The 24,621-nt window shown below is 35.8% G+C and overlaps 1 protein-coding gene across 2 annotated transcripts in view; it reads right to left on the reverse strand.

Moving 5' to 3' along the window:
* LOC141455642 (nephrin-like) overlaps positions 1 to 24,621 on the reverse strand; it is a 258,998-nt gene that overhangs the window by 49,488 nt on the left and 184,889 nt on the right. For both annotated transcript variants that reach the window (XM_074130861.1, XM_074130862.1), the window contains one exon: positions 17,969 to 18,148. In XM_074130861.1, coding sequence (XP_073986962.1) covers positions 17,969 to 18,148 — 180 coding nt within the window. The remainder of the gene's footprint in view (positions 1 to 17,968; positions 18,149 to 24,621) is intronic.

Consider the following 24,621-nt stretch of genomic DNA (forward strand, 5'->3'; position numbering starts at 1 on the left):
AAGATTTCTTTTTTCTTTTTTAAAAAAAACTGTTTTTCACATCATCTTGAAAGGGTGTTACTACGTTATAAACCATTTATTTGAAAGACCTAGCCCATCTTAGAACGAGACGAGTCTTGAAGGAGATAATCTCATATCTTCATAAAACTTCCGCTAGAAGGGTAAGGGGGAGCCTTCTTTCTCACTCTCTCAAACTCTGTGGGTGCGGAAGTAAGATCTTCCACATAACTCAAGTGACTGCACAGGACAAGAGGCCGGTGATTCTTTGAGCTTGCCGCTGGCACATATAAATTATGATGTGGCACATAAATTACAGCATCCACTTATATGTGCAGATGGAAAAAGTAAGTCAAGGTGTTTTCTACTGTGACTACAATGTGACTGACCATTTAGGTGAGAAGAAAAATGAAAATTTAAAACATCTGGGGAAAATGGAAAAGGTAATGAATTTCTTTTTTCCCCACTTAAAGTTGAAAGTTTTTTTTCGTAGCTGGTGTTGGTGTAGTGGTCACAAACGTGGATTTGGAGATCCCCAGTTCGAAACCTGAGAGTAGAAACTTTTTTTACAAAAAAACTAAAAAAAGAAATTAGAAGTAAATTATGTGCTTCCGCCTTCGTCCAAGAAACCTAATTAAATTTAGAGTAGATGTATTAATACGCTGTTCAGTTCAAAACTCTGTCCATCTTAAGAGGCAGAAAAATGGATCTAACACTCCTTTCAACAGGTCCGGAGCCTGTCCTGGGGATCACCAGGCGTTCGGTTCGTGCGGCTCTCAGAGATTGGATCTGGGGCGGGGAGCATGAAAAGAACTAAGTGTACGATGCCTTGACTGTATAAGCAAAGATCCAAAGAGACTCCTGGGCTTGGACAGAAATCAGATTACTCTGATTACAGGCCTATTCACCGGGGCACGGTAGGTTCAGGAGAAGCATCTGCACAAGGTGGGGGGGGGCTTATAAGAGGAGGAAACGGCCTCTCACCTGTTGTTCGATTGTGTTGCAATCGAGCGTTTTGCGCTATGAAACCTTTGGAACGCTGAGGCCGAAGGAGATCAGTAGCGCAAAAAGAACTGGTAGGGAAAGTCCTCAACCTCTTTAGGAGGGTTCGCCTACTAGAACTAAGAAGGGGCTGGCACAATAAGTCTTTTGTGGGGCGTAGGTCCCGTCCCATCTACTAATCTAATCTAATATAAGAGGCAGCCACAAAGAGGACTTGAAAACTAAATTAAAAAAAAAAAGAACTTGACCATTTTATTTTTCCATCTTAACATCAATAAGAGAAAGTGTAATGTTATAAAAAAAAAAATAAATTAATAAATCCGTTCTCTCTAATAAAACGCCATCATAAAATTCATTTATGATGCAAAGTTTAAGCTCCTAGCAACAAAGTATGACGATCCGAAAAACTAAGTCCCTCGTCTATTATTAATATGACGGCTAAGAACTTTTACATCAAGTAAAATTTTTGACAGCTTCCTGTCTTAATTTGTTTTATGCCAAACATCACATCCTCTGACGTCATCATCCCTTCGAAAAACAACCATTTCCATTCATTTTAAAAACTACTGACAGTTTTCTGCTTTTTTTTTTTATTAACTTTTTCTTTCAAAATTACAAAAGATTATATAACACTAGCTTTTCTTTTTTTTTCACTGTCAGCTTTTATATTCTCTTTAGAAAGTAGGAAAATCTGATGCACTAAAAAAGGAGAGTTTTCTCTTACAATACTATTCATGTCAATTTTCCTCATATCTCATATAATTTTAAATGAATAAAAAGTTTTACCAAAAGAAAAGTAGAAAATTGATTAAATTATCGTCTTGGAAAACAGATAAAACATGAAAAACATCTGCAAAATGAAACCATTCATTTAATTTAATGAATGGTTATGACTTCAAAGAAGGAAAAACGCCAATCGGAGGGGGTAGGGCCATTTCCTGTTGTAAAAGTTGTAATAAATTAGGTTAACCAGACACAGTAATTAATTTTCTTTTGTGAGTTTCCCTTTTTCATTAATTTTGGAAAATTATGTTTTTAAATATATTAATTACAATGATGGTGATTTATGACCGATAATATATTACAATGATGGTGATTTATGACCGATAATATAATACAATGATGGTGATTTATGACCGATAATATAATACAATGATGTTGATTTATGAAAATAATATATTACAATGATGGTGATTTATGACCGATAATATAATACAATGATGGCGATTTATGACCGTAATATAATACAATGATGGTGATTTAAGACGATAATATAATACAATGATGGCGATTTATGACCGATAATATAGTACAATGATGGCGACTTCTGACCTATAATATAATACAATGATGGTGATTTATGACCGATAATATAATACAATGATGGCGATTTATGACCGATAATATAATACAATGATGGTGATTTAAGACGATAATATAATACAATGATGGTGATTTATGACCGATAATATAGTACAATGATGGCGACTTCCGACCAATAATATAATACAATGATGGTGATTTATGACCGATAATATAATACAATGATGGTGATTTATGACCGATAATATAATACAATGATGGTGATTTATGACCGATAATATAATACAATGATGGTGATTTATGACCGATAATATAGTACAATGATGGCGACTTCCGACCAATAATATAATACAATGATGGTGATTTATGACCGATAATATAATACAATGATGATAGGATGAAAAAATAAATGCCAGTTTTCAGTCGTGATACATTCATTCTGCCGAGCTTTCGACCTAGGGGCTAGTTCATCTTCAGGGCTAGTTTACAAAGTAATATTTTTACATTACAGGGTTGGTGTCTGTCTTCTGACTTGTCTGTTCATGGACATGAAAACTGTGCATTTACTTTTTTCATCCTATTGAAACTATGAATCAGTCACCAAAAATAATGAACAGCTACAATGATGATGATTTATAACGATAATATAATACAATGATGGTGATTTATGACGATAATATTGCAGATATACACATCGTACTGGATTTGGTTTTGTCTCTAAAATTCAGAGAAAATACGCAAAAAACGTCATGATGGACAACCTTATAGTAATAAAGGCGAGGATTATCCTACTAGAATTACAAATGGTCGTTTTCCAAGGAACATGTTTTTCTAATGAAACGTAAATTTCGAGAATTTGTCACAATGGTAATATTTTATTTTATAGAACTAAGGAGAAGAGTAAGAAAAAAGGAAAAGGCAGGAATTCCTGGATACAGTAGCGAGTTGATAGAAGTCTGACGGGGAAGAATTTGTTGCAATAATAGACAACAGTGGAGGATGCTAATTAAATACCTTCTTCAGAAGAGGGAGCTAGTTATGGGTATTAGTAGGAAGGATAGGAAGGTTTGCCTGGCGACCTGGAGGTTCCGCCTCTTTCCTTCCAGTGTACACTGGAGCCAGCAACCACGTAACACATACCCAGTTTCTTGCCAGTATTTCTTGCCGGAATAGTGCCTAAATTATCTGTTTTGCCTCCTGTTCTTCTCTCTCGGGAGGGTTCCTTCTTGGAATGATGTCGAATGCTTACTCTCACTGTTTACCCACCCTATTCCTGGGTGGCCTCATTTATCCTGTTCTCCCCTCTTTTGTCAACATTTCTCTTCTGTTAGTTCAAACTACTGAGACAATGAGAACAGCATGGGCATCTGATCCATCTTTTTCTATAGGATACATAGGTGGTATACACCCCTAGTTCTTCCAAAATAATCTTCAACCAACTTAAGATCGTCTCAAGCTTTATCTCTTTTCATCCTAGAACAGAGAAAGATCTTACCTCAACCATCCCCTACTGTTCTCAATTTTATGATACACTGCCCTTGTGTATGTCTACGATTAAATAGCCCATTAGATTTTTATATGGTATTAATAAATGGATATCAGTATTAGTTATATAAAGCCTAGTTATAACTGTGACCAATCTCACAAGTTTGTGAATCAATGGGAATGCATAAGCACGAATGGAGGTCTTGAATTTAAGATGTTCTGCAAGTTTTAGTAAAAACGAAAACCAGTGACAACGAAGAAAACTGAAATATTTAAAGCAGTTTCACCAACTGTCGAATTAAAGCAATATTCAACGTCTTGATTTTTTAGACAGCATGCTTAAGCTTAGCAAGTTTTTAGAATGTCTTACTTTATAGTATATATTATAAATACATTTGAATTATATATGATGTATATTTTGTGTAGTTACACCAGCATTTGTAATGATGATATGAGTAATACAGTTAGTAAATTAGTTAACCATATTTTTAATAATTTTTTTTTTAATTTATTTTGTAATTTACAATCTGTATACATCGTATACAATAAGTAAATATGGAGAGAGTGATGACCTGGTGCGGGAGGAGAGCAGGAGGAGAGAAACTACCCAGCGGTAGCATTCTCTATAGGAGAGAAGAGGATGTGGGGAGGAGAGTGTGAGGAGGAGAGAGGTGAGATAGAAGAATATGGCGTTTAGCCCTTCAGACCTCAAGGAAGTCGCGGGACCATTGGCGATTCAGTCGGCGAGGAGTATTAGGGATGTCAGAGAAAGCGAGAGACAGTACAAGAGGATTAGAGCTAGTCGAGAGAGTAGTGTCACTCGATGGAAGGAAATCGCAAGACCATTGGTGCTTTAACCACCAAAAAAAAAAAGAAAAGGATTATCTGGGATGATGTTGAGGATGAGACAAGGCGGACCAAAGGTTTAGAATGGGTTAGCAGGGGATTGGTGGGAATATTTGTTTTACAACGGGAAAGGAATTTCAAGGTTTCTGTGGATGGATTAAATTGAAAGAAAACGTAGAAGGAAGTTTTGACGTATTAAAGAGGATTTTAGAATGAATGGGAATGGTATTCTCTGGAGTTTTGGAACGTTGAACCCCAAAATTCTGTTCCGGTACGTCCAGGTAAGCTTTTTTTTTAAAATGGTATTATACATCGTAAGTGGTTTGTTATTTGATGAGAGACTGGAAGACTAGACCAAGTAGCCTTTTCAATTGTTGGTAACGTCTAAGAAGTTAAAACTCTTTTGAGCCATTGTGTGAGGGAAATCCAATTTAGTCTTTTGTCAATGAACAGCCCAAAGTAGCGGACAACATTTGAAGAAGAGCAATAAGACGAAGAAGGAAAAATAATACTTTAGATCTATTTATAGATAAATATTAAAAACGCACAATTAATTATATACTTTTTATAACCCAATAAGAGAACGTTTTGAGAGAAGCAATGTTAATTTGTTTAACTAAAAACTAAGAACACCATTGGAAGGACGTTTTCTTACTGAATTATTATATATATATATATATATATATATATATATATATATATATATATACAGCTTTCTAATAAACAGACCTTAATGAAGGAAATAAAGAAAGAACCTGCAAGAAAAGAGAAGAGAATAAATATATAAATAGAGGAAGAAAGCTGTGAAAGAGGACAATTAAGAGAAAATTAAAAAAACGCTTCCCTACTTCGAGCTCTGAGAAGCGCAGAATTTCTCAGATATAATTAATAATTAAGAAGAATAAATAAAGGAAAGAATCAGAGAAAAAAAAAGAAAAAGAAAAGCACGTTGTATTTATTAGAAAATCTAATATTTTATTAAAATATAAAGTTTCCTTTCTGAACAGAAAAAGAGTAGGGTGAAGGGACCAGTAATTGACTGGGCACCAGTAATTGACATACCAGATATAAACTGGTATTATAAGGGATATGAGCCGTTTTTAGTGGTGATTCTTTCAATTTCGTTATTGAGAAGCCTTTAGGCAGCAGTTCCAGAAAAATATTAATTATTGGAATGTTCCTTGGTATCAGTGGAAGGTTATTTGTGTAAAAAGTTCAAAATCAAGGAAAAAACAAGCCGTTGCTAAGGAGGATTGATAAGAAAATAATTTTCCTTTTTTCTTATTTTTCGTTTATTTGTTCATATATTCGTGTGGTTATCAATGTTCTGTTATAATTAGTATCACTTGTAGATTTCATTTATGTAGTTTTTTTTTTAATTATAAGAAGCATTGAGCATTAAAATGGGGCTGTCAATCACTGGTCCTTGAAACGGCAATCTGCCCAGTAATTGACATGTATGTCAATTACTAGTCCTACAGCTTTTTTGTTTGAGACCAGTGATTGACTTCCTGGGAAAATGATAAGATGGGTTGGTAAATTTTATTATAATTAAAAATTCAATACATTGTAAAATAAAATCATTGATAAAAATCGGCAACATAAAATAAATAGTAAAACTTCCAACAAAATATGTTTAAATTAATGAATTAGCAAATGTACGCCTTATTTCAAGAGGGCATGCAGAATGATTATTCTGTACAGAACAACAATGTATGAACAACAAACTGGAATAGTCGAGATCGCCGAACAGTTTCACGAGGCCAACGTGAATGATAAAAACGACGCCCACTTATTGGAGTTTGAAAATCTCTCATTCTCCCTCAGTTTTGGGTCCTTGCCACATTCCAAAGAAGAAAGGGAGGAAATGGCTGTACCATAGAATTCCATCAAATAAAACGGCCAGGGGAAAAATGAAGCTCCCTCAAGAGAAGTACCAGGTGCGAAATTAAACAAGTGGAGAAGTTGGTGACTTAGTGATGTTACACATTACTTACTTTTTAATCTAGTTTTTTTTTCATTGATGTTTCATTTATTTATTACTGTTGTAAATGCGAATGCTTACAACCTGAGGCGGGACGCGATTAACGTGCACACAGTGTATATATAAATGAGCCCAAGAGGTAACTCAGTAATAATAAACAATCAAATACTGTTTAGATGCAGAAAATAAGAATGAATTACATTCAGATAGTTTGGTTTCGAAGCAAATGACACTGGCAGCACAGATTGTGGAAAATATTAGCGAAGCGCTCCAAAAGAAGGGAAGCGTAGGAGAAATTTTGTTCACTAGAAAGCGAACCCAAGGACGCGTAGATGCCATCAGTAGCAACGTTATAGGCGGAATGGATAAAACAAGGATGTGACCACATAGTCTAATCGGAAGTAGAGAGTTTGGTAAAGTGAGAACCAAAAAAAAATTCCCAAAAAGAGGTTTAAGTAACAAAATATTTAGCGGAAACTAAAGGATAAGAGAGCGGAAGAGTTGAGAGAAAGAGATAAAAGCGAGCCGACAGACATTGTGTACGATCTAACATGTATGTTAGCTAATATCTCCTTGGCACTATTGAAAGTAAGGGCTGTTATTCAAATTACCTGTCTTGGCTTGGGGAACTTAATTAAAACTGTCCAGTAGGACAGTTGTGTAAGGGTTGGTCGTCAAAAACTGCATAAAATAGCGTAATGTTGAAAAATATTAGATTATTTAGGTTTGCCTATTTAAAAACTGATTAATTATGAATTAAGACCGATTTTTGTTATAAATCCAATTGAAAAAGTGATTTAGGTGATTTAAGTGATTTATTTAGATTTAAAAGTGATTTTGAATGCATATCTTATGTCGTTTCATGAATATATTTGTATGTCAATTACTGGTCCCACCCCATGTCAAACACTGGTTCCACCGAAAATTCGGTATGTCAATTACTGGGTCATTGACATATTTTCAAAAAAAATCATTTTTGGTTGACATAAAGATCGAATTTACTGCTTTTAAAATATTAATAAAATAAAATACATCCTACTGGAGCGGTACAATTTTACAACCTACACCTGGAGCCAAAATAACGGAAGTTATTCTACCTTAAACTCGAATTTTTTCTTAAGCAGTCAATTACTGGTCCCTTCACCCTAGGGTTATTCTATAATTAATTATTTATTTATTAATAAACTGTATATTAATTTGAGAATAATAAAATTAATTTAATGAGCAGTAACGGAAGTTATTGTTTAATTTATTATTTTTTAAAGACAATTTAAAGCACGACAAGAGAGGTTCTCCAGAAATGAAGAGCTTTAGGGGACTTGTCTTCCAAGCGCCGGAAAATAAGCATTACCTTAGAAAGCTGGTAAGCTGCACTTTTACTTGACACTTTCACATCCTGAGTCCTGTGCACTTAATCTTTTTCCTTGAGAGAGAGAGAGAGAGAGAGAAAAGGTTAATCCTTTAAGTCGGGGGGTTTAAACCAGACTTTACTTTGCCACAGGAAATATGTTACACTATCACCATCCGGGCTAAAAATATAAACTATTTCCACTTATCTGAAAACTATAATTCTTGAAAGCTACAGCAAAATGTGGCATTAAGCTTTGAAGTTCTGTTCGCAAAAAAATTTATTAAATACTAAAAAAGATTAAATATGTAACCAAAAGTCCATATTAGATGAGAGAATTCGCGCAAGACTACTCAAAACGCTCAAAACTTAAATCACAAAAAGACTCTTATATCTAATATTTTCCGACAAATTTGGTCATCGAAGTATTGAAACGTTCCAACTCTCAACGCATCCAGATCATTGTCGTGGAAAAGCTTTCGGGAAATTCTTAATGCTTCGTTTACCATTCAATCCGTATTAACCTTAAATTCCCTTTCGCCAATGATCTTGGGGAGAACTAGTTTAGCTCAGATAGAATCCCTCTACAGCAGCTCATCCTAAATCGTAGTATAGTAATTGCCTATTTTTTCAGGAAGGTTTTTCATCCAACTACCAAATTAGGTGTTTTACTTTACTGTAAATTCCTTATATTAACCATTAAATAAAATCCAAGGCATAAGACCGGGAATAGAACCCACTAAACCAACAATACATCTTAGCATTGCGGGTCTAGCCTATAACCGCCTAACATACATTACTACAAAGTTCTCATATTAACCATTAAATAAAATCCAAGGCCTTGACCAGGGGAATCGAACCCACTAAACCAACAATACATCTTAGCATTGCGGGTCTAGCCTATAACCGCCTAACATACATTACTACAAAGTTTTCATATTAACCATTAAATAAAATCCAAGACCTTGACCAGGGGAATCGAACCCACTAAACCAACAATACATCTTAGCATTGCGGGTCTAGCCTATAACCGCCTAACATACTTTAGTGTAAATTTCTTTTATTAACCATTAAATAAAATCCAAGGCCTAAGACCGGGAATAGAACCCACTAAACCAACAATACATCTTAGCTTTACAGGTCTCTCAGCCTCTAACCGCTCGGCAACCGTGGCGCCTAAACGAACAACTATCTTCTTCCGCAATACCAGGTAATCCTCCAAGAAGATTGAAGTAAAGATAACCTCGCAATCTACACTTATCGTGAGTGCAGTACAATAAGTGTTCACGATAATCGGGTTGCACCACTGGTTGTCTTCTCCGCTCAAATAATCCTGATATTGTCTTATCATGCACCAAATTTACTTTGTTGCAACAATTGTGGCCGTTGTTAATTTTAAATAAAAGATTAAAAAATCAGAATTTTATCAATAAAACTCTTGTTTTCTTGAAGTAGAACAAAAGAGAGAAGCAAAATCTACCTATCTTAGAAGAAAACAACAAAATTTGAAATATACTGTCCCTATGACTATCCTGCACCAAAATACCCAAATAAGCTCCCGCCCTACGAACTTGAAGAAGCAGTATAAGAAAAAAAGATGTATAATAAAGATGAAGGAAGCTGGGAAATCAATTTTAAAAAAAGAATTTACTTTCATTCAACTATTTGATCCTCTTCGTTCAACTAGTAAATCTCAAGTCTCCCTATACGTTCAGAAAAGTTATACGTTTTTATAGGATATGGAAATGCAGTTTACCAGAAGAAGAACAAGAAGAAGAAGAAGAAGAAGAAGAAGAAGCTGAAACCACTTCATTTTATGGACCTCTTTTTACAACAACCCCAACACGTACTATAAAAATGCACAATGAATCAAAAGATCACCCAATCACCGTAAAAGTATCCCCACTTCATACCAAAATAGAGATTGAATTTGTCTTCTTCTTCTTCTTCTTCTTCTTCTTCACTGCATAACCGGATACCCAATAGTTATATGGGTTCACTTCTGTGTTATCATGATTTCAATCAGAGTAAAGATTATTAACTCTCCGATTGAAAGAAGCCCTGTTAAATTTTATTACTACATATTTTAATTTTATTAGAATTCATATTGATAATAAGAATAAAAAAATATGAGGGGTTGTGTTTGGTGGAGGGGATAAGAAGTGGTAGATCCCTAGGTCGAATTTAAAAAAAAAAAATGACTGGAAGTCACGTAAATTAAATACGTGACTTTTATTTATACAATACGTCAATTATTATTACATGTACACAATTATAACCTTGTATTGACATACTCCAGCAACATAATGTAATAATGATCAATTAACTGCCCCACCCTTTAATAATCATGTTATATACTATGACATAACTTGCATAAGTTATTACTGTCATTAGTAAATCCTTTATACTGAATTAAGTGCATATATATGCAACTGACAGACTCTCAACTATCCTATTAGCATTGCTACAGGGGCCCAGTCGACTGGAGGGGACCATCAATACATTATGTGAACAGGAAGTTTGGATATTTGATCCCAATTTCTTTAAAGCTTTTTCTAAATTTTCTCGAGCTGGTTACAAAAAAAAAACGGTTTCCATTTTTCCAAATTGCCTATCTTTCAGGCGAGCTTTACGTCCAATTGCCTAATTAGGTGTCGTGGACGGAGGCGACTAGCAAACATACTTTACTACAAATTTCTCATATTAAACATTAAATAATATCCAAGGCCCAGACCGGGGGAATCGAACCCACTAAACCAACAATACATCTTAGCATTGCGGGTCTAGCCTTTAACCGCCTAACATACTTTACTACAAATTTTTCATATTAACCATTAAATAATATCCAAGGCCCAGACCGGGGGAATCGAACCCACTAAACCAACAATACATCTTAGCATTGCGGGTCTAGCCTTTAACCGCCTAACATACTTTACTACAAATTTCTCATATTAAACATTAAATAATATCCAAGGCCCAGACCGGGGGAATCGAACCCACTAAACCAACAATACATCTTAGCATTGCGGGTCTAGCCTTTAACCGCCTAACATACTTTACTACAAATTTCTCATATTAACCATTAAATAAAATCCAAGGCCCAGACCGGGGGAATCGAACCCACTAAACCATCAATACATCTTAGCATTGCGGGTCTAGCCTTTAACCGCCTAACATACTTTACTACAAATTTCTCATATTAACCATTAAATAATATCCAAGGCCCAGACCGGGGGAATCGAACCCACTAAACCAACAATACATCTTAGCATTGCGGGTCTAGCCTATAACCGCCTAACATACTTTACTACAAATTTCTCATTTTAAACATTAAATAATATCCAAGGCCCAGACCGGGGGAATCGAACCCACTAAACCAACAATACATCTTAGCATTGCGGGTCTAGCCTATAACCGCCTAACATACTTTACTACAAATTTCTCATATTAACCATTAAATAATATCCAAGGCCCAGACCGGGGGAATCGAACCCACTAAACCAACAATACATCTTAGCATTGCGGGTCTAGCCTATAACCGCCTAACATACTTTACTACAAATTTCTCATTTTAAACATTAAATAATATCCAAGGCCCAGACCGGGGGAATCGAACCCACTAAACCATCAATACATCTTAGCATTGCGGGTCTAGCCTATAACCGCCTAACATACTTTACTACAAATTTCTCATTTTAAACATTAAATAATATCCAAGGCCCAGACCGGGGGAATCGAACCCACTAAACCATCAATACATCTTAGCATTGCGGGTCTAGCCTATAACCGCCTAACATACTTTACTACAAATTTCTCATATTAACCATTAAATAATATCCAAGGCCCAGACCGGGGGAATCGAACCCACTAAACCAACAATACATCTTAGCATTGCGGGTCTAGCCTATAACCGCCTAACATACTTTACTACAAATTTCTCATTTTAAACATTAAATAATATCCAAGGCCCAGACCGGGGGAATCGAACCCACTAAACCATCAATACATCTTAGCATTGCGGGTCTAGCCTTTAACCGCCTAACATACTTTACTACAAATTTCTCATATTAACCATTAAATAATATCCAAGGCCCAGACCGGGGGAATCGAACCCACTAAACCAACAATACATCTTAGCATTGCGGGTCTAGCCTATAACCGCCTAACATACTTTACTACAAATTTCTCATTTTAAATATTAAATAATATCCAAGGCCCAGACCGGGGGAATCGAACCCACTAAACCATCAATACATCTTAGCATTGCGGGTCTAGCCTTTAACCGCCTAACATACTTTACTACAAATTTCTCATATTAACCATTAAATAAAATCTAAGGCCCAGACCGGGGGAATCGAACCCACTAAACCATCAATACATCTTAGCATTGCGGGTCTAGCCTTTAACCGCCTAACATACTTTACTACAAATTTCTCATATTAACCATTAAATAATATCCAAGGCCCAGACCGGGGGAATCGAACCCACTAAACCAACAATACATCTTAGCATTGCGGGTCTAGCCTATAACCGCCTAACATACTTTACTACAAATTTCTCATTTTAAACATTAAATAATATCCAAGGCCCAGTCCGGGGGAATCGAACCCACTAAACCATCAATACATCTTAGCATTGCGGTTCTAGCCTTTAACCGCCTAACATACTTTACTACAAATTTTTCATATTAACCATTAAATAAAATCCAAGGCCCAGACCGGGGGAATCGAACCCACTAAACCATCAATACATCTTAGCATTGCGGGTCTAGCCTTTAACCGCCTAACATACTTTACTACAAATTTCTCATATTAAACATTAAATAATATCCAAGGCCCAGACCGGGGGAATCGAACCCACTAAACCATCAATACATCTTAGCATTGCGGGTCTAGCCTTTAACCGCCTAACATACTTTACTACAAATTTCTCATATTAAACATTAAATAATATCCAAGGCCCAGACCGGGGGAATCGAACCCACTAAACCAACAATACATCTTAGCATTGCGGGTCTAGCCTATAACCGCTCGGCTACCGTGGCGCCTTGTCTATTTACTAATTAATTTAAAAAACAAAGTTTTGCTGTCAGAAATGTTTTTTAAAAAAAGAAAATTGGATTAATGGAAATCCATCTTTGAGGAAAAAACATTAATTAGAATTATCAGATAATTTTAATGTTTTCCTTAGCGTAGTGATTAGTCATCCTGCTGACATGGTATAAAAAAACAGAAGTTAGTTCACAAAATGGCTAACTTCAGTTTTATAATAAAATTGTATTCCATTCTAAAAACAAAATATCCACTACTAAAACCGGAAGTATAAATAGTTTGATATCCTCCAAATATACACAACAGCAGCAACTAGTCGATACTTTCAATTCTGGCTTTGTCGAAAAGTACTTCAGTATTTTCGATATATTTTAATGATATTACCCGTTTGGCCATACCGTTCGGATAGTAGAATTGCTTTTAGTTTCCTGCACATATATATATATATCGATATACTGTGTTAGTGCAGGTGGTACTAGGTAACAGTTTTCCGGTAACATTTATTGTCCTGCCGTATTTTCTACTGTGATATTGTTTTCCACGATTTTATAGTCGTGTTTATGGCATTCTCCATTTATGTCGCTCATTTTTAGGAAATTAAAGTTTATTATATTTTCAATATTTATAAATTAATTGTGTCAGTTCAAGATAATGATGGTACTATCGATTTATTTTACGATTGGTTGAGGGCTGTGTTACTTGTAGACAATAGCTTCCGTTTGCTGTAAATATGGAAACTATGCTACAGAATTTTTTTTTTTTTTTAGATCTTTCCCATTTTGAGTTCATTTAGGTAATCGGCACCATATTTGTGCAGCATTTCCATTAGAACAGATCTCAAGTGATCTTGATTCAAAATCCGTTCATCACTGATATTCCGCTAGAGTCTGTAAATTAATAGCCTTCTTTTCTGTGGCTGTAGTCAATGGACATCAATCTCATCTACAGCTAACCACACAGAGACGTACATTTCACTGAAATGACATTTACAGGGAGGCTCTAAAATGGCCTTAGACTTGTCCTAAAATGATTTATCCTAGAAATATATGTATAAACATCCTAGATCTACGTGAAAATCTTTTCGTGCAAAACCTTTTGAAAAAGTGAACTTTCCATCAGAAAAGTGCTGTATCCGGTGAAGTATTTCCGGTTGCTGATTTCTGAATGAAAAAAAAAAAATTCTATTTAGAAAATTTAGCACTACGGCTAAATACTTTCTCTCAGTTGTAGAGGGAGAAAGTGAAAAACAGATTACATTACTGGATATTATAGGAAAACAAGGAATTCCAGATTGTGGTTAAGGAACACTCTCTCTGTCTCTCTCTCTCTCTCTCTGTCCCAGTTTATTATACCCAGTTTATAGCTCCCTGTACGCGCACACGGGAGAACTTGACGGGAACGAAGGTAGACGACAACCAAACCGTGGTTATTCCCTTTATACCATGCCGCAGTCCTGTCATCCAACAGTTGTCATTTAGTTTTAAACCCGCTACAAACTAGTTTAAATCCCGCATTATTTCTACTTCCCCGTATTAAATGTTTAATACCTGTTATAGTTCTCTAGCAGCGATTTAACTTTATCCCACACATATGTTAATAATACTTGCTTATTATATATCCCTTTGTTTTTCTTACGTCACTTTCGTCTTAAACATAATTTTTTTAAACACATTTAATTTTCTCAACATCTGGAAAAGATTTTAATATAATTTCTTATATTTCTATTGTTAATCGTTTTAGAGGAGGGCCTTAAAAAGGTATTGCCGTGGTGCCATATTTTCTGAATAGATTTGTTTCACCCAAAATTCAGCAACCGGAATTCCTCTACCGGAAGAAGTGGCATTATAAAGAAGGATTTCTTTTTTTTTTTTTTCCAAGAATTTCATGAAAATGCCTGCAAAGATTTTCACGTAGATCTTAGGATGTTTATATATATTTCTAGGATAAATCATTTTATGACTAGTAGGACCATTTTAGAGGCTCCCTGTAAAGGTCATTATAATAAAATGTACGTCTCTGTGGGGTTAGCTGTAGATGAGGTTGATGTCCGTGGAGTACAGCCACGAAATAGAGATTTAAGTAGCTATTAATTTATAGACACGAGCGGAATATCAGAGAGTTATGATTAGGGAGGCTGAAGGGCTGAATAGAATAAAAGATAATATTACTGACTGAGATTAAAGAGCTAGAATTAACACTAACTTAGGAACGAGCGGAATATTAGTGATCTGATTAGGAAGGCTGAAGGGCTGAATAGAATAAAGGATAATATTACTGACCAAGGGTTTAAGGGCTAGCATTAACACTAACTTAGGAACGAGCGGAATATCAGTGATTTGCTTAGGGAGGCTGAAGGACTGAATAGAATAAAGGATATTATTACTGACCAAGAGTTTAAGGGCTAGCATTAAGGGCTAACTCAGGAACGAGAGTAAATTACAATAACCAACTTAACTGGCTCTGAAGTCCAAGCTGGACTTTGGCCCCTCCCTGTCACTTCCTATCCAAGTATCTCTGTCTCTGTCTTGAGCTTTTCCGCCACCATTCGGTGACTCCAATTTTAGGCAGATCATCGTCTAAGCATTCCCACAGGCGTCTTCTTTTTTCTCTTTCCAGGGACTAACCTGTCCAAGAGCAATTGTCCTCTGGGAGTCTTTCTGCATGTCCAGTTCAATATTTTTACTTAACGTTTTATTTTTTTTAACGAACTATGTATCTTCATGAATTAAATGTAATGAGAAGTACGCATACATAAGAGGGGATTTTTTTTTTCCTGTTTTCCACGATATCCACGGAAACTACATTCTCTGATTTCTTTTGGATTTCCCTCTAAAGTGACATTCCTTCAGTTTTCAGTTTTCTCTACTTTATAATGTAATTGTGAATTATTTAATTGGGAAAAATAAATAATACTGTAGGGAAAATTTTGCCAAGTTTGCTGTCAATTTTCTTCTTCTTTTTTTTTTTTTAATCAACTCTTTGAATAGACAAATTTAGGAAAAACTAAATTGCTTCGACTGTTAATAAAAAACAAAAAATGCCAATACGTAAAGGGCAAACAGTGTTCGTCAATATAACAGAAATCAATAATGCAATACCTTATTTCATTGGTGGTTGTGTTTGTATTTCGGTATTTTTGAGAAACAAGAATTAATCAATTTTAACATTGGCATTTCCAAAGAATATTGGATTATACTTGTTGATTTAAATTAGGGTCATCTCTTGAACTTCTGTTTTCTTTTTCCTTTATTTCCACTTTCCATTCATTGAACGTAAAGGTGGAAGATAATTTGATGAAAAACACTTTCACAATTTTCTCTTACTCAATAATTTTTCTTATAATTGGAAAAAAAAACAACTATCTGCTAATAAATTTTACTGATTGTACGATGAAAAAGAAATTGTACGAAGAAAGAGAAAGAGAAATAGTTCGCGAGGCCATCTTCTTGCGGAAGAAGATAGATTTTTTAACTACAGGGTGTTTAAGATGAGCTGCTGTAGAGGAAAGAAATCTGAGGAAAAAATACAACAAGAGTTTAAGCTTTGTTAAAAGTACGTACTGCAAATTATCATAGTTCTAAGGAAAATAGCCTCCTTATGGTAGATTAGGTCTAGTACTAAGTTATATTCGATAATAAAACACTATTGGTTTTGTCTCTAATATCTTTAGTTGATTTAAATAGGGGAAGGCACGAATATATCCCACTCTCCCCCTCGTCGACTGGATCGATGGGATATATAGAGGGGATGAGTGGGATATATATTCCAACATACCTGGGCTCCACCCTACTTTGCTCAGCAAAGTGCAGTATGTCGGAACCGCGTGCCGTCCCAACTCGAGTGGCTAAAAGAGGAGAGAAGCTCAAAATGATTAAGGGGCGCTAATGACCTCAGCAGTCGATGCGCCAAAAAAAAAAAGTTTAAGCAAGATCTTTCAGGAAGGAGATTTTGAGAGGTTATTATGGCTTGTGAGGTTATTTACAAGGAAACGAGAAGCTTTAAGAATTTCCAGAAATATTTGTGACTGTTATGACTAGATGCGTTGAGAGTGAATCCCTAGATTTCGATGCTGTATGAACTAAATAGGTCGAAGTAACAGTAGATTTAGTAGGATCTTTTGTTTTGTAGGTTGAGTTTAGATCGTTTCACTTAGTTGTCTCAGGCGAGAAGTTTTGTAGCGTTGGTCAGTTTCTTGTCTTTTCAGTCTAGTATGGGAATTCCAAGTCAAACGTTTGATTCTAGGTACAATCCTAGGTAGCGTATTGGTGCAGGACTTTGGTTCATGAAGGTGGGAGGTAGGATTTATAGTCTAAGAGTAAATACTATATATTTTGATTTGGGTAACGTTAGTTTTTGATTCGCCATTTGTTAAGCCAGTCCTGCAAGAGGTTGATGTATGTTTAAAGAGCGCTTATAACGATCAGAGGATCAACTGTATGAATGCTGTAGGCATCATCAGAGGTAGAAAGCATGGTTTGGTGAAAATTTAATTTTAAGAAAATTTAACAGAAACTTGATGATTTGTTGAGCGCACAAATATTAAAACGTATTTATGTTTTAAAAGGCCTAATCAACTTAACAAGGTTTGTTGATTGCGTAATGCCCATTTGTGTGTGTGCTTTGTTAAAAAGCCTAAGTTGGTTGTAGAATATGTGTTTTACACCTTCTTGTGCAGCTTCGTGTTGTCTGTCTAATGGTGTTAAAATTTTTATGAAATTGTAATTGTACCGTGGAGTAACTTTAAAAAAGAAACCTTTCAAATTTTAATTGTAAATTTATAAAATCTTTTATCATAAAGCTTTTACTGTCTATAGTGGAGGCAATAATAGTGAATCTTATTTATTTACAACTATAGTTGTTCAATACTCGTATGTAACCAATAGTTTTGAACCAATACAAAACACTGCATAACTAAATAAATGAAGTACTTACAAATAACTGAGAGTCTTGCATTAGCTCTAATAGCTTTGTGGAAGTTCTTTGGTCCAACTTGGCACTGGAAGTCTGCATCATCCTCCAGACTGGCGTTTACCACCCGCAGATTAAATACACCATTTCTTGAGTCTCCAACCATACTGTATCTTGCATAGCCGGGGATGATTGACGCAAATCCTATTTAAACATACGACAATAATTTATTAGAATTGATTTATTAATTCAGCATTGAAGAATGATGTCTAAATTTTTGGCGGCACAAAGTTTGACTGGGCATAAGAGCTAAGGCTCATGGTTCTTCCAAGATAGGGTTGGTTTTACCTAATTATTTGCCTACTAAAGATTGGGCAATGTAAAGATGTCAGTTTTAGGCAGGGATGCCCTGGATAGGCCAAAAATCCCTAAAAAATTCTCACTTCTACCATAACAATAATAAACTTACTTTTTACAATTGCTATAAATCTGAGATTGAAGCAAAACGGACTTAATTGGTAGAGCTACTAAAGAATAGAATAGTTCAAGGATGCTGCCAAATAATAGCACTAATTTAAAAGATTAGCAGGGCAATAGCCAAATATTTTGAGCAATATTAATGGCTCGTGACTTTAAGTAGTGTTATACTGTATTAAATGTCGATTTTGAGAGAGAAGCATTTAACTGTACAAAGGAAAGTACAGTGATCTACACGGTGTATACGGAGGAGTGGTCGAAACTTCAGGAGATGATTCAGCAGCAATCATTGAAAAAAATGCAGTTGAACATTTTAACAAAATCATTGAGAACGAATTTTTTTAGACATTAGAGTAAAAATTTCATTGTTTATAAGAAACGTTTAGAGGGTATGTGTTAAGCATATTTATAGGAAATTTAATGCTCTTTCGTTTGGAATAAGCAGATTTGTTATTGGATAAAGGATAGAAAAGTTACGGCCGTTTTTATGGTGGGAAACGCGAATATCGACGGAAAAGTTAAAAAATGCAAGTATCTTGTACACTATTGAGAATCGGGCCATAGTGAATAGAATATTTTTTGTTGCATTTGAGCTGCTGAATCACCTCCCGAAGGTTCGACCTCTCCTCCCTTGTACACCCTGTCTCAAATCTTGAGACCTGAGTAAGAATAACTTTTTATTGCTTGGAAGTGATCAGCGAGAAAATCTAGGAGGGAAATATTTTGGAACAAGAACTTGAGGGAGATATTGGAAGTAGAAAAGAATATTCTGCAAGAAGACGAAGTAAACCGTCGCCTTCAATGGTTTAGACATCCAAAAAGAATGGGAGTAAAGGGCTTAAAGCAATGGGTATCAAAGGGCATACTTCTGTTTATTCGATTTAAAAAAAGAAAAAGGGACAGAACATTCTCTAGTTCATAAATATAGCAGGAGAAAGTAAAAATTCATTCCCCAAATACAGATGGGATATCGCATCCTTGACGCAACCAACAGCACTGCCCAGTAAGCCACCTTCATGGATTACATCGGCGCACACTACGTCCTGAACTCTCTATCCCAGTCTATTACCATACAAACGAGCACTTCGATAACGTTCTGTTGTGGTCGGCTAACAAATTAATTGGTGTTACCCTATGTATCTATCCCAGTCTAAGCTTGATTACAACAGGGTTACTAACCAGCAGCAGCAGCAGCAGCAGCAGTAGAATGGTCCTGGGCGCGAGCCCCATAGCACGGGGGTTCCCAGTTGCGGTGGGTGGGAATCCAGGACCTTCACATAATTAAGGGCTGTTTTGCATTAAATCACCAAGCCCTTTTGCCACCACTGACCAACCTCATCTCTCTCGTTACTGTGCTGGTTCATACTATTTTGTTACCACTGGCGCAATTTTCCCCTTTACCACCCTTCTTCTCATTCCTGTGGGTTTTTGCATTAAAATTTGGGGAGAAAAATATATATTAAAATAAAAAGAGAGCCCGCATTAGTGGTGCTGCTTTCGCTGGACCCTGAGGGACAAGAGATCGGCCGGCCCAGAACAGGACCGGGTTCTGTAATGACGAGGTAAATGAGCAGGACGATGGGCGTGCCCTGGGCCCTTGCGGCCAATTTACATTTCATCATCCCTAGTCGCGGATTCTGTCTATATGGGGGAAGCAACTCCTCCTAAAATACACCCTTTTACCACTACACCACAATAGGGGTACACCCCTCTATAAAAAATTCATTCAGTTAAACTTTTTGTGTCAATTTTCAAATATAATTTATACAACAGCAATAATAATAATAATACGTTATTGGTTCATTAATATTTGTAATAAATTTCTCTAGTAGAATACGCTTGGTCCCATCCTGAACACAGCATACAGATCAGACATACACTATACCAACATTACCACCCACATATGAAGATGACCCAGCTGTACTGCGACAAGTAGAAAGCTTTCATCATATTCCCACTTATTCCCGTAGACACCTTCGCATCATACAGCCCAGAGGAAAATTCTGGAGGATTAAACTGAACTCTCAAAAATACCAACATGCCATCTTCATTCTTCGTCAGGACTCCTATTCAGTCTTGTTTAATAATAATCCTCTTTCTTGTACAGACCTGAAGCACAGACCTTGGGGCTCTTCAATAGAACAAAATATATTTCAAAGATCTAAAAAAAAACAACCAACGGAACTAAAAAACACTAATTCAGCTCTGTAATCAATCCTACGTGGAGCAACAGACTAAAATGTTGAGGCTCGGCCAAACAGACAAACATATGGACAATGCAGACATTTTAGTCTAAAATACTGTGACAAATACTTGGTTCCCTACGTCACAAAACTGACACTACACACCTATCCCGGAAATTCCTTTTTAAAAAGCAGCTAGCCAAAAGTAAAAGTCAGAAATACCATCTCTCATTTCACTAATCCCTTCTCGCAGCCTCTCCTACCAGCCCTGACAATCCTTCACGGCGACTGAAACGCCAGTGGACCTGTAAATTTCCTTCGGGAGTAACCAGCAAGCAAAATGGATATCGTACAAGGGTCGTTTGAAAATTCCGTGCAGTCAGAGAGATAGCACTACTGGCGCGTATCGAGGTTATGTTTAGTTAGTAGCATCTCTTGGAAGAACACACACCAAGTTTCAGCCAGATCGGTCTATTTCTTTGTGTTTGGCATTCGTTTGAATCGAGGAAGTCGAGTGATTTTCAAAAAATGGACGAAAAAGAATTTCGTGTGTTGATTAAACACTACTTTATGAAAGGTAAAACGCTTCAGGAGACTAAAGAGAAGCTTGATAAACATTATGGTGACTCTGCACCTTCGATTAGAACAGTTTATAAGTGGTTTCAAAATTTTCGGAGTGGCCATATGGGCACAAGTGACGCTAAACGTTCTGGACGCCCTGTTGAGGTTACTACTCCAGAAATCATTGATAAAATCCATGATATGGTGATGGATGACAGAAGAGTGAAGGTGCGTGAGATTGCTAGTGCTGTGGGCATCTCGAATGAACAGGTACATAATATTTTGCATCAACATTTGGACATGACAAAGCTATCCGCAAGATGGGTGCCGCGATTGCTCACGCTTGACCAAAAACGAAATCGTGTGAAGTGTTGCAAGGACGGTTTGCAGCTGTTCCAGAAGAATCCGCAAGGACTTTAAGCGTCGTTTCGTCACTGTGGATGAAAAATGGATACATCACTACACTCCTGAGACCAAAGAACAATCTATAACAATGGGTTACCAAGGGGGAATCAGCGCCAAAAAAGGCGAAGACCGTTCCTTCGGCCGGAAAGATTATGGCGACTGTCTTTTGGGATTCGCTAGGAATAATCCTCATCGACTATCTGGAAAAGGGTAAAACTATTACAGGTGCATATTATTCATCGTTATTGGACCGTTTGAAAACCGAGCTGCAAGAAAAACGCCCACGATTGGCCCGCAAAAAAGTCCTTTTCCATCACGATAACGCACCAGCTCACACCTCAGCAGTTGTGGTCGCAAAATTAATGGAAATAGGGTTCCAACTCGTTTCACACCCCCCCTATTCTCCAGACTTGGCTCCCTCGGACTACTATTTGTTCCCCAATATGAAGAAATGGCTGGCGGCAAAAAGATTTTATTCAAACGAGGAGGTGATTGCAGAAACGAATGGCTATTTTTCAGACTTGGACAAATCCTATTATTCGGAAAGGATCAACAAACTAGAGCAGCGTTGGACGAAGTGTATAAGCCTAAAAGGAGACTATGTTGAAAAATAAAAAAGGTTTATCCCAAAAAATTAAGTAGTTTTTATTTTTGCACGGACTTTTCAAACGACCCTCAAGCATCAACGGGTAGTTTCTCTACTCACGTCTAACAGATTCCGCTGTTCATCTCATTCATTTCCTGTGCCCTCAACTACCCAGATTGTTAAGTTCTAAAATCTTGTAAGTTGTGCCTGATTTGAACACTACAAGTAATTTTCTAAACATTTTCACATTTTCTTGAATCTTAGAAATTGTAGAAAAAAAGATATATTGGGCTTTAAACATCACAGCTGCTCTAGATCGCGTCAAAAAAAAAAAAATAAATAAAAATAGGTTTTTCATATCCCCCACGGAAAACCATGGACCCATCTTCTATAGCCTTCCGTGAAAAGCTTGAATCATCAGCTAGTGTTGAGGGTTAGGATGACACCCTCTAGAATGAAAACTGAAGTCTAGACAAGTGAAGAAAACTATAAAAAAAAAGTAATCTACGGTTTTAACATCCGGTTAACTAATTTTCCCTGAAACACACAATCACGACCATACATGATACTCATAAATGCAGAATAGAGGTGTTTAAGAGTCGTAGATTATGCTGAAACAGCACTTCAGAGCCGAATTTAACTTATTGTCAGGTTTACGGAGACAGGAACTCCAACTAAATAGGTAAAAAAAACGACTAAAGAACTTGCTCTAAATTTCAACTAACCGGAACTCTTTCCCTCTCTTTCTAATTGCGAAACTGTGGTTAAACCAACAGTTCTTTTAAAAGCAACAGTGGCAGAGATTTCACACAACTTAGGATAACATTTTGATATAGAGTTAAAAAGCATGATGTAATTGAAATTTGTTAGGTTCTCGCAAAATTTTCTTCGACCTAAAGGCAACTAATAAATGGGTTGTTACGACAATAAGCAGGCTGAGAGCGAACCACGCGGTGTGCGGATCGTATCTACACAGGATCAACAAAAGGTCCTCTCCTCTTTGCGTAGATTGCAATGAGGAGGAGGATTTCAAGACAATATAATAATGATAGATAGATAGATAGACAGATAGATAGATAGATAAAGTCTTTATTTTCCTTTTATAATAACAAAAAAGTAAACAATCACAAAAATTATAAATTACCTTTAAAATAAATAATAAATAAGAAATCCTTCTTTAAATAATAAGACTAAACAAAATAAAGACATACACTAGGTCTGAGACCATCAGCGGGGTTGTTGTTTGTACCTTATGATACCATTACAATGTATTATTCATTTCTCATACTTAACTATTTTTTAACTAATTATTATTATTTTATAAGCTATTTATTAAGAATTTTTATAGAAAACTATTATCCATATAACAATATTTGCTACTTTTATTTATTTCACTTGATTTTAGAAATTAAATTCTGCTATTAATTCTTTTCTATACCTCCATGCACCTTTACAGTAATTAATAATCGGTCTCCATTGGAGATCGCCATTTAGATATTTTAGCGTTTCTTCCATCGTCAATTCACTATTTTTAAGAAACGCTTGCCGAAACTCTTTCAAAATAGGGCAGACTGACAGAAAATGATACAGGTCTTCCGGTAGAGATTTATTACATAGAGAACACAGCCGACGTGGGAGTTCTCTTGAGGGTGCACTATTGAGATAAAGCAAGCCTCCTCTGGCTTTCAAGATCCATTTTACAATATAATAATGATATGTCCACGTTATGTGATAGAAAGGAAACGAATGTTTGACGATATATACAGGTATTTAGATGCACCATTTCGCTACGAAGACATTATATTCTCCACCAACCTTTATGTGCTCAAGTCGATAGCAGAGCTAGCAATGAAATATGAATGTATTTAAAAGCTATAGCCGAATTAGAATGAATGGAAGAAAATTATTAGAGAAGGATTACGTGATTTTAATTTCGGTTAAGCTATAAGGATGGCAGGAATATAGAGTACTGATCCATCCATTAGCTGTAGTTTATGTAAATAGTTGTATATAGTAGAGGGATGAATGTGTGAAGCGAATGTATTTACAAGTAAGAATGGAGAGTGAGTGATATCCTAGTGATAAGTACCTAGACGATGCTGGCTGTATGGCGGAAGCCAATGCAGAAAGAAAAAAAAAAAAAAAAAAAAAAAAAAAAAAAAAAAAAAAAAAAAAAAAAAAGGCAACATTTCTTGAACTTACAAATTTCCAATTAATTAGCTTCAATAAGTTTTCTTTAAATTTATAATAATATTTACCTTTCTAAATATCAATCACTTCTAGTTCAAAACTTTTCTTTTTCTAAGAGAATTTCTGAGAAAACATAAATGAAGTTTAAAGTGAATCGTTGGAGCCACCGGAAAAACCTCCTTTTAACTAATTATAAATACAGTTTTCAATATAAAATTAAAATATTTAAAACGTCTGAAAAATCAGGAAAGTTAATTTTTGTAAGTATAACAGAG

This window comes from Rhodnius prolixus, unplaced genomic scaffold (genome assembly GCF_049639745.1).
Source record: "Rhodnius prolixus isolate KJV_2025 unplaced genomic scaffold, Rpr scaffold_4, whole genome shotgun sequence".
NCBI lineage: Eukaryota > Metazoa > Arthropoda > Insecta > Hemiptera > Reduviidae > Rhodnius > Rhodnius prolixus.